Source organism: Temnothorax longispinosus, chromosome 8 (genome assembly GCF_030848805.1).
Source record: "Temnothorax longispinosus isolate EJ_2023e chromosome 8, Tlon_JGU_v1, whole genome shotgun sequence".
Lineage (NCBI taxonomy): Eukaryota > Metazoa > Arthropoda > Insecta > Hymenoptera > Formicidae > Temnothorax > Temnothorax longispinosus.
Window position 1 is genome coordinate 10,175,760 of NC_092365.1, and position 12,341 is coordinate 10,188,100.

Here is a 12,341-nt window from a genome sequence, read left to right on the forward strand (position 1 = left end):
GTAGAAAATATTTCATATGTTAGGAACATAAGAAGAAAGAGAGAGATTTCAAAATTTCAAAATTTTATTTTATTTTCGTTACTAAACAATAAACGATTTTTGTATAAATATATGTATGTGTCAAAAAATATATTTTTCCGAACTATTAAATTGGCTGAAAGATTCAAGTTCTTTTTTTAAATTTTGTTTTAAATGACGTTAGCAATTCAATAATTCTATAAAAAAAATTGAAAAACTTTCTTCTAGAAAAAATTAGCGCAATTGAAATGATTGAAATTGATTATTCGGAATAATTGTTTCTAAAATAATTTCTAAATTTCTATTTCGGAATAATTGTTTCTAAAATAATCTAAAGTTATTTTATATTTCGACTTTATTTGATAAAACAAGTATTATAGCGACGTAATATGAGTATGAGTACTTTTGCATTTTCGAAAATTTCACTGAAAATGAAAACGGTTGTCAACGCGCAGAAAGATTCTACAAAGGTGGTGGATTTCCCGTGTCACCGAGTTTATCATCAGTCTTCATGGTAAATCCTTTGTTGTCTCTCTACGTGATTTCTTGCGTTTGCGTAATATTAGTCTTAATATAGCAAGATATATACTTTCCTATTATTTCAGCTAATTTCCATTTTCATTCAAACGTGTGGCTATTGCGTGAACTCATATTTTCTCGCCGTTGAAGTGACGTAGCGAATCTCGTATGTTCCTTTTCAGTTTCCATAAATTTACCGACTTAATCCTCTCAGTCGGATTTACCGTGGTGTCTTCTTGTTTTTTTCTGAACATTTTCATGACACTAACTTTAGCAGGATTTAGCAGTATTAATTTACTAATTTACAAAATAAATTTGATAACAATGTTGGCTGTTACATTCCATTTTTGTTTTAAAAACGGCAAGGTAGAAGGACATCTCCATCAAAGCCCATTCTCGAGGGATAAAATTGCGTAAGTGGCGTGATAAGGATTGATACACGAAATTTTTTTCATGATATTAACTTAATTCAATTTTCTTTCAAAATGTATTTGTTTTGTATTTCAAAGAATAATAATAATATAATAATGTTTTGGGCAACAAAAATGCAAATTTTCGGGATACATTAATATTTTAATAAAACATATAACGGCAGATTCTTTAAACAATTCGATTCTTTCTATATTAAAATGATTGAAGATTATCGCTTATTACGATTTTTCACAATCTTTAACATCTAACAATAATCAAAGTTAAAAATCATAAAATTATTAAAATTTATTTTAAATTAATGTAAATATGCATAATTTTAATATAATATTTATAGGAAAAAAATCTCTAAACTTAAAACTCTCTTACGTGCATTAAATATTATTTTCAGTAAAGTTTTTAGTAAAATCTTTTAAGAAAACAGAAACATAAAGACAAAAAAACACAATAATGGAAATATTTTTATTTAGTAGAAATATCAACCTCAAGGTAATTAAAGAATCTGCGATTAATAGTTAAGGCGATAACGCCACGCGTCCAATATAACGTAACGCGATGTGATCAGCGTATAAAAGAACCTGAGTATTAATAATGATACAATGCAATCTGCGTGAAGTAACAATAAAAGTCAGTTAATTAAGAAGAGAATCCGCCCATCTACGTTTACATTAATACTCGTTGCTCTTAAGACGTGGTAAATCTGCAGGTTTTTAATAATACACGTAACAAGTTTGTGGGCGATGACGTGATTATGAAGGGCAGTCGCGTACAGGGTTAATTAAAGTAATATAAGGCACCGCATTAATCTTGCTCAGTACGCCGTGGTATTGTTAAACAGGATATTAATATAGATAATAAGGCATCGATATAATTTATTGTGTGACGCACGCGCGCGTTGGACGACACGTCGCTCCTGTTGCACTTCGTAATTCTAGTCGATTTCGACAAATCAATTACACATTACTAGTTAAGTTACCTAGCAACTCTGTAAATTTATAATCTGCTTTATACTTGGGATTATGGATATTAATGTAGTTCCTACTTATGTTGCTTCCTCATAGAGGAACCTTTGTTTTTTATATATAATGTAATATATTTTATTTTTACTATCTTGTTTAATTATTTTTTTTGTATAGTAGAATATTGTGATATTGTGATGCACTGTGTAGACTGTTTCTGGAAGTTTTCTTAAACTTTCTCAAAAATAGAAGTTAATTTGTTACGTCAAAATTTTGCTAATTTAATTAACATATCGTTATAAGTCTATGACGTTCATATAAAATACAATCGATTTTTCTAATATAACTTACACTCGATTATAAATATTACTTGCATTTGCTTAAAGTTACTTATTTTATTATCGGTATTGTCTATACTTCCGTTTAAATAAACGTGTATATGTGCGCGCGCGCGTAAAAAACTATATATTCATCAAATTAATCAAAGAATATATATTTGTCCTTAAAATTTTATTTTAATCTATGTTCTTTTTTTACGAAAAATAGCGAAACCTATCTACAATTTTCAAAAAATTAAAAAAAATGTTTTTTACAAACTAAGCCTCAGAGAACCAAAAGATAACCAAATTAAATAATCTGTTAGTAAAAGTAAAAAATTACAAATTTTATTAAATATATGATTATGGAATATCAATATAATACAGGATGATTCAGAAATACTTGTATAAACTTTGGGGGTGAGTTTTCCACAAATAAACAAGAAAAGAATGTCATATACACATATCTCCGGTTTACAATAAAGGAAATGCCTGGTTTATAATAAGTAATAAGTAAAGATTACTTTCGACAAAAACTGGCAGAAGACATCTACAATGACACATGACCCATGTAATAGTAATACATCTTCAGTTCAATTGTTTGTTTACTTATAGTTCATAACAAATGCTCAAAATATCATCCACCTACTTCAATGCACGCATATGGACACGTCGGATCATATTAGACATGTCGCACCCTGTTAAAGATCCTATGTAAGTTACAGATGATTTTGCAGGCATCTACGATGCATTGGTGAAGCGTCTCTTTATTTATAACTTTAGTTGCATAAACTAGGGCTTTTAAGTGTCTCCACAGATAAAAATCAAATAGATGTAAGTCAGGCGAACATGCAGGCCTAAAATGTAATTTTTCGATTATAACTCGTAAACTAAGCATTTCCGGACATATGTGTATATGACATTTTTTTCTTGTTTATCTGTGAAGAACTTACTCCCAAAGTTTGTACAAGTATTTCTGAATCATCCTGTATATAAAAAAAGTAATGGGCGAGTTCTTTAAAATATGTAAATTAAGAACAATTATACACGCGATATAAACGCAATTTTATCGATACATTTGATTGCAGATTGCATTCTGGGCTTTTAATGCAATGGCATTCCTCTGTAATTGGATGCTCGTATCATCATCGGTGCTAACGCCGTTGAAGGACGACGGTACCTTGAGGATTTTTAAGGAGTCACCAAATGAATTCGAATACGTGATAAAGAGACACGGCATCAACGAGCGTAAAGAGGATACTGAGTCTAAAGAGAGACGCAGCACTATGGGTTCCTCCTTCATCAGGTTTGGACGCAGTCAGTCTGCCTTCAACAGTGTCGATAATTCTGTCTTCGAGGGAGAAACCGATTCGAAGGTCAGCAGGCATCCCCGATGGAAGTCACCGGACATCGTCATCAGGTTCGGCCGGTCTAACATCAAAGCTATTAACAGCGAACAACTGCTCAAACGCGGGCGAAACGATCTCAATTTTATCAGGTAATCATCCTATCGCATTTTCTGTTAGCTAATATCAAGATGTAACTTGGCAAACACTTGTCGAATGTCAATTGTAAATGCGCGTTGTAAATATGTCCGGTAAAAAATTTTTTATATAAAATAATATAAAAAATATTTATAATTATATTTAAAATATGTCCATATTGTCCATATATGTTTTCTTTCTCTTATATAATTTCTGTTCGTATATATAGAAAAAATAATTAGAAAAAAACTTTTGCATTGCTTTTCTTACAAAAAGTACACTCGTGATTAAATTATATAACATGTATATATAATAATGTATAATAATTTTGCATATTATTACTATATTTATATATGATTATACTATATATGGGCAATTTTTTTCTTATTTCCTCAAACTTTACTTTTTAAGAAAAACAATGCAAAATTTTTATTTTAATCATACTATTATATTTTCTTTTTATTATTTTTCTTGTATATATAAATAGAGATAATACAAGAAAAGGAAAACATAATATATACGGACTTATTTCATAATTTTTATATATAATTCTACATACATGTTTTTATATGGAAAAATTTTTACCAGGTGCATTCTCGTATCTTTAAACGATGCTTAGCAAACGAGAGAATAATATTAAAGCATCGTACCAAGCTGTGACGTGGCGTACTTTTTTGGGAAATTACAAAAAATATTAACAATCTTCGCCCGCGCAATTTTCGCGCTATGTATGATAAACAACGGAAACGCAAGTGTAGTGCGTAACATATGAACGAGTGAAGTATCAGGCAAACGCGACGTTGTTATTATTATTTATCGTAACATTACCGAAATGACACGCGCACAAGAAGTATGACGGGAAGTACACCGGCAACGCGTAATACTTGTACCGCGTTTCTCAGAAAAGACTCTAAAGGAGAGAAATGGACGGTGACGCAAAGGCATAACGGATTCACTAGAGACTCGTATTCGACCATTGTTGCTTTCTTCTTACGTCATGATACCGGAAAGTTTAGTACACACGTGTAACGCGATCATTTTTCCCAGTTATATTTAATGCATTATCTCGCTTTTATCTAAATTACCCCGTGATATTTTAAAGAGTAATACGTTCCTGTGACTTCAATGATATTGAAAATGAGAATACAAAAGGAGATTTGTTGTTGATCGATGAATTCTACGTGAAAAAATAAATAAAAATAAATAAAAAGAAACGTTTTTCCTACATTGTAAAGTTTTGTTTTCAATAAAAATAAAGTTTAGAATCCTAAAGAATTATCATTGGTCTATCTCTGTTTTAAAGTTTTTATTTTCTCACCGGAAATATATTAATGTCAAAAAGAGCATATGTCTTTTTTCTTACATTGTAGATCGAAATAAATTATTTTGTTCATCACGCACGTTCAAGATTTATAAAATATATCAAAGATTTTCTTTTTGATTAACAAATTAATGGATTAATAAGTACCGGTAAATTTTAATTGACTATGATCCATTTTTGCTGAAAATAAATGACGGAATATACAAAAACAAAATTATATATTATATATCTAATATTATAAAAAAGAGTTTTCGAAAAAATTGTCGAACGCGAGTGGCGGCATGTAAAAATTTATGTAATGTGACATATGGCATAAGGAAGGACTTCGGATAATTACTTATCTTTGAGGTTATATAATCAATGATTACAGGAGAAAATAACAAATGTAAACAAAACATTTTCCTGATGGTATAAAGTTTTGTCTTTGAAAGAATCAAATTGCGAAATAAGAAAAAATTAGAGAGCGGCGTCTTTTTTCTACTTTAAATTTTTTATTGTCTCGCTGCAGTTATGTTGAATTATGATATCAGAAATGCAAAACCATATGCATCTTTGTTTACACTGTACATGAAAAATTACATTTTGCATACCACTACGTGTATTCGATGATGTACGCTGACGAGATGTAACAAAGATTTTTCTCTTATTTCATGGATTAATAAATATCTGTTGATAAATAACTGCCATAAACGATGGGATTAACTATTTTACGAGTAGATTCGAATTTGTTGGCGTAGTTTCAAATTCTTCATAATCACTTTGAAAAATAATAGCAGTACTTTCAAGTAGACTCGAATTTGGACAAAATGGGTTCAAATTTTCTGTGAGTATAATCTCGAAAAACAAGAGTATTACTTCCAAATAAACTCGAATCGAAATCATATGTGTTCGAATCTTTTATGAGTACTTTACCAGTAATTTTTCGTTTAAATAAAAACACTTGTATAAAATGACAATTATTTTAGTATATTATTTTCTGATTATTACAAATATTAGATAATTAATCGTTAAAATTAAATATAATAAAAATATGATTAAAAAAAACTTGCACATTGTTTCCTCATCATTACAGATCACTACCATTGCTCTTATTTTATTTTACTCACAAAGCTTTTCTATGAGGAAGCTTGTATTTTATTTGATGCATAATTATTAGTATTTATTAGTTTGGCTTCCTCATAGAGAAAGCTTTATGAGTAAAATAAAATAGGAGCAATGGTAGCGATCTGTAATGATGAGGAAGCAATGTGCAAGTTTCTAATTCGCATACTTTTTAAAATTTTAAATTTAACCTAGCTTTTTATGAATTAAAAAGGGTCAGCTTAGTAGCACAAGTAGAGTTTTATAATTGACGTAATGTCAAATTGATGTTGACTTTGGGAATTCAGGCTACATGGTCCATATATGGACTTTGCATATGGACCTTTGATCGCGTATAAAGCTGGATCTAATCAACCAAAAAACTTAAAGAATTATATATAAAATAGGGGTGGAAAAGACTAAAGAATATAATAGAATTATAAATAGTCTGATATCTCAAAATTGGCGAAAGTTAGAGCAATCACGAACATTTCTCAAAAAATTCAAAATTTTATAAAGAAATAACCTTTTTACCGATTATCGCCAAATTCAATACCAATCTTCTTTTAATAATACTCTATATAAAATTACATGTATAACTTATACATGTAATTTTTTAAGCAAAAATCGATAACTCCTTCACCGATCCTCACCAATTTCAATACTTTCCTTAAATGATATTCTATCCTTTAAATAACTTACACATTTTTTAAACAGAAATCGGTAACCCTTTCACCGATTCTCGCAAAATTCAAAACAACCTTCCTTTAATGATACTCTGTATAAAATTACATGTATATTTTATACACTTTTTAAGCAAAAATCGGTAATCCCTTCACCGATCTTCGGCAAATTCAATAACAATCTTCCTTTAAAATGATACTTTATCCTTCAAATAACTTAGGGTAAACCAAGGCGAATCGGATCAATATAAGTTTTAAGACAGTTTTCGTTAGTGTTTTGTTTCAAACAAGCTGTTTTGTCGTGCTAATTAGTAATCCGATTCGCCTCGGTCTACCCTATATATTTTTTAGGCAGAAATCCTTTCACCAATTTTCGCTAAATTCAAAACAACCTTCCTTTAATGATACTTTACATATAAGATTACATGTATAACTTGTACACTTTTTAGGCAAAAATCGGTAACTCTTTCACCGATCATTGTCAAATTCAACACCAACCTACCTTTAATGATACTCTATCCATAAAAAAAAATTAAGTATAATATCTCAAAACTTGCGAAAATTAGAGTAATCATGTAGATTTTTTTAGATAGAAATTGGTAACCCTTTTATTATTAGCAATTTTTATTAATTCTATTATATTCATCAGTTTTTTCTACCTCTATTTCATATATAATTCTTTAAGATTTAGTTAATCAGTTCTTGAGTTATAGAAATTTCGGTAAATTTGGCACACACACACATACGGAAATTTTTTAAAATTACGATTTTCTGACGTTTTAGAACATTCTGAACACATTGGCATCAAAAACTAAACACACAATTTTTTCTTTGGTCTTTTCTACCCCTATTTTATATATAATTCTTTAAAATTTGGTTGATTAGACCTAGCTTTATATGCGATCAAAGGTCCATATACAAAGTTTATAAAAACAAAGCTTCCTCTATGAGGAAGCAATATAAAATAAAAGTTACTTAAAATCTTTACACATTACATTCTTTGCACTAACTTCATTCTTAGAGTTCGAGTAAAAACTTTCTTTATAAAAAAAAAGATTTGGTTCTTTATAATAAAAATTACTTATTGTTAGTACATTTCAAATATATATCATTGTACTATAAGTATATTTCAAATCCTGCAAATACTCGTTTTAAAATTCGAAACTAACTAGTTAGGATCGATTAGTTCACAAGTATGTATGAAATATCATTTTTTATTAATATTACTCGAATTCTAGAAAATAAAGCTTAAATATTGGATTTGACTTGTGAGAAAGGAGTTTTTAGTACACTTATTATTTTATATTAATTTAAACGCGAGTGATGGCATGCAAAAGTACCTAATTTGATGTACCTATATAACACAATGAAAAAGTTTACTTAATTTCTCATTTTATGATTCTGTACAATATTTTATATTTCAATAAGAAGAAAATAAATGTAAACGAAATGCTTTTATAGTACAATATTTTGTTTTCGAGAAATTTGAATCTGGAAGCAGAAAGAAATTAATAGAATTTCACGGGAAAAAAGGATAGCAAAACCTTTTGTTAAAGTTTCGCTGAGCCTTTTGCTATTTAGAAATAATTGCAAAAAGATTTTGCTATTGTTGCAAAATTACAGCTCTTGCTGCAAAAAATGTTAGTTTTATCCATATTTTACGACTAAATTTGCTATAGTAGCTAATTCTTTTTTTCCGTATTCCTTTTTATTTTAAGAACCTACTTCCTCCTTCATATTCCACGATTATATTGGAGTATGAAATTTGTATAGATCGACGAATTTACCAATAGTTACAAAAATATAAACAAAAGTGTGTTTGAGAGATTATTGTGTGTTATTGAGAGATCGGAATAAAAAATAAATAAATTTTGCTTAAAATAGATTTGGTCGTAACGTACAAGTTGTGCCGGCCGATCTCGATCTATCTGCGGTGTGCTCGGCGCTTGTTTCGAATGGCGTGGTCAACGACACGGAATTACATCCGGATGTGTCGCGACTGCTCCGTCTTTGCAACGGCTTAAATAAGATAACCGGCGAGATCAGTTTGGATGGAACCTCGGAGAGCCAGGACAGCCCGAGCCGTCACGAGTGAACCGGCCTGTTGCTGTTGTCCGAACTCGTCCGAGATCCGAGATCGTCCCCATGTGGATTCGTCCTGCGGATTCGATGCCGGATGTCAACGAGGATTCGTAGCGCTCCAGTTTGTCGAACCGATTTGATCGCCATGACCGAACTGAATTTGGCTTTGAGATGACGGCCGGATCGCGTTCACTATCAGCACGGATTTGTACTTATAAAGTGGATCTCAAACGCGTCAACTTGTTAAACAAATTGAAAATGATTATTCGCCTGTTGCAATATTATACAAAAACAATAAGATTTATTTGGAGAAAGTTAGAAACTCTGGTCCTAGTTTCTTTGCCAAGCTAAACGAGTTATAGATTGTTCGTTCAAAAATACAATATTATACTAATCTGTAACTAATTTTCTTATGTGTAAACTTAGCATTATGTCTTTTGTGAGATATAAATTAAATTGATGGAATCGATAATTTTTTATTTAATATTGATTTAATTGTTGATCTGATATATTATATGTTACATGTTACATAACAGAATGAAACAATTGGTTTTCTTCAATCTTTTAGTCATCTGTGAAAAAGCTTCTTTGAAATTATCAAATTACAAAACAGAAATTTAATACATTATTCTAGCTTATTATTTCTGTTATTAGTTCTATAAAAGTGTTCCTTAAAACCGAGATGTGATCAGTTGTTCATTTATAATTCCTCTTGTTTTTATTGCAAATGTATTTGCAATAAAATGCAATGCCTTTATGCTGGATATATACACACCTATATTTGTAGTTAAAGGATTAAACGGATCTCTTGTGTATTTTGTCCTATATCTTCCTTATCCTGTCTCCTAGGAAAATAAGCGCTAAATATACACAGGCTTTTCAAAAAAAAAACCTATCTTTATTTCTCTTAATTTTACTAAGCGCTAAATGTTTATCGGCGCACCCCCAAGCTGATAGCAAATGCTGAGCCGTGAATCTCGTATCGGATACCACGCTGTACATCCACCTGCTTCATTACTTATTCAATGTACATTCAAACCTGACGATTCATCGTTCTAAAACACCATCGATATAATCGCAGATTTATATTGTAATTGTGCGCATTCTTCTTATCGCGTCCGCAGCATGTTGAATTCGGTTGGATGTACTAATAGCACTCTGAATGTTAAGAATCATCGTATTTATTACACAAACGTGTATGATGTAAAAATGTTGCTATTGGAATGTCTAAGCAAACGTACGCTGAAAAAAATTAATTGCCTATTTTTAGATTCTTTTAATGCATGACAAAATATTACTGAACAATGCGTTAATATTAGCCAATACTTTTATATCCAGATATATTTTTATTTAAATATATATATATATATATATATATATATATATATATATATATATACACGACATTTTTTTATTCTACAATCTTTTGCCATCTTTCTTACAACTTGGAGATTCCATTCTTCCAAGAAGAAACTTATCGCTGAGAATTATTAAAAATCGTTTTTTATGTTACTCGAAGAACCGAGAAAGAGAGAGAGGAAATTTTTATTACTGAGAGAATTTTGCAAAAATTGAAGTAATATAATCAATTAAGTATTTCTTTTTTTTAGTTTGTTATTATATTATACATTTTATTTTTAATATTGTCTCAAAATAGTTGTATATAAAAAGTTTTTATTTTAAAATTGGTTTTTAACTAGTCAATTTTGTCAAACATTATGGTAACTTGTCATGAATATTATTAACAAACCATTTATATCGCTATGTTTTTATGTCAATTTATGCGCGATTGTTTTTTTACGTTTATTCCGTACGTTCAACCAAATTTATTGTAAGCCTCGTATGTTGCTAAACAATATGACCGATCGTTGGATCCAGTCCAAGTTTACGATAAGTATAAAAATCTGTCATCAAAGTGCATACGTCATATTGTCCTTAGTAGTCTACGTCGTTCTTATAATGTATGTAAATTTAATACGTAACTCATATAATTAAAAGGAAACAAAGTGGCTGGATATGAGCTTATCTCTGTACGATACACCTATCCCATATCGTTTGTTGATTGCTGCTTTCTTTTGAATTAAAAAGGTCTTTTCTTTCTTCCTCTTTTTTTCTTCTTCTTTCTCTTTGGTGATCTCACAATCAGACTTGTATATTTATCATATATCCGTCCCCAATCGCTAATATCATCTAAAAATATTCTCTCTTATTGATTATTTAACCTCTGTAGAATTTCCTTAATTCTTTTTGAACTCTTAGAAAGATTATTCACAAATAGCTTTATCTCAAAATTACAAACAATACTCGATTTCTGAGTAATTAACGTACGGTTAATGCTATTAATATTATTTTAGAGAATTTGAAACTTTATCGATTATTTTCTTCTAATGATGGAACTATACCAGTTTTTATGTTAATATTGCCACAAATTACTTGTTACATCCTAACGGTTCTCATCTTTGTCATTTTTCTCTGTTGCAATATCGGAATAATGCCTCAAGAGTTTCTTTTATTTTTTTTTATCTTCTTACACTTTAAATATATTTTCTATGCAAATAATCTATCAATTTATGTATTTACCGAAATCTTGACTTAATTGTACGACACTGAGGATGGTCCTATAAAAGTCCGAAACGTTTGTGAATTTTTACTTCAATATAGAATATATGAACACCAACACCTTGTTACGGCTCGATTCTTCGATGCTCCTTTTGTCTTTGATTGACTATCAATTTATCTTCATTCTTATTACTCTCAACTTCATTCTTATTACTCTCAACTTCATGCATATTGCATAAAATATTAATGATGATGTGATAACAGTACCTGGGCAAAACAAAGGAATAGAATAACTTCGTTAGTCGTTAAAATTTCTGATTACTCACTGTAGCCACATTGGATTATAATAATGTTAAAAATGAAAAATCATATTAAGGTTTTCTTGTATTATATATAAATAAATTATATAAAAATAAATGTCTTCGCATATTATCCTACTCGATAGTATGGTTGGTAATACATACATGCCAAAGAAATAAAAATGTAAGCGCTCTTATTTTATTTACTTTTCACTAATAAATAAATCTATTATTCATGTGTTTTACATTTAAAAATAAATGCTTTATAAAGATTTACAGTTATACAAGGTGGTTCAGGACCTCTGCGACAAACTCTGAAGATACCTATATCTCGCAGAGAAAACCATTTTCTGTGAAACAATCCATGTTCTCTGACACATCGTTTAGGAGCTACGCGACCGCGCAGACAGGTCTTAGGTGACATTACAGTTATGAGATAAATTATTTATTTATTGTTTCAAATACACTTGCAGACAGTTTTCATAAGGTGTTCAAAGTGTCTACCCTGAATCTGATTGCATTCTGACCCCAAATGTTCGATAGAATCCGACAATCAATGTTACGACGGTGTCATTTCAGGGTAGACACTTT

General features: G+C 29.9%; 1 protein-coding gene across 1 annotated transcript in view; it reads left to right on the forward strand.

The window, feature by feature from the left end:
- Window positions 1-10,907, forward strand: part of LOC139818196 (FMRFamide-related peptides) — an 11,456-nt gene extending 549 nt beyond the window's left edge. Inside the window, exons 2-3 of the mRNA XM_071786779.1 lie at window positions 3,331-3,740; window positions 8,695-10,907. Of these exons, the coding sequence (XP_071642880.1) occupies window positions 3,331-3,740; window positions 8,695-8,905 (621 nt within the window). The 3' untranslated portion in view covers window positions 8,906-10,907. The remainder of the gene's footprint in view (window positions 1-3,330; window positions 3,741-8,694) is intronic.
- The last annotated feature ends 1,434 nt before the right edge of the window (window positions 10,908-12,341 follow it).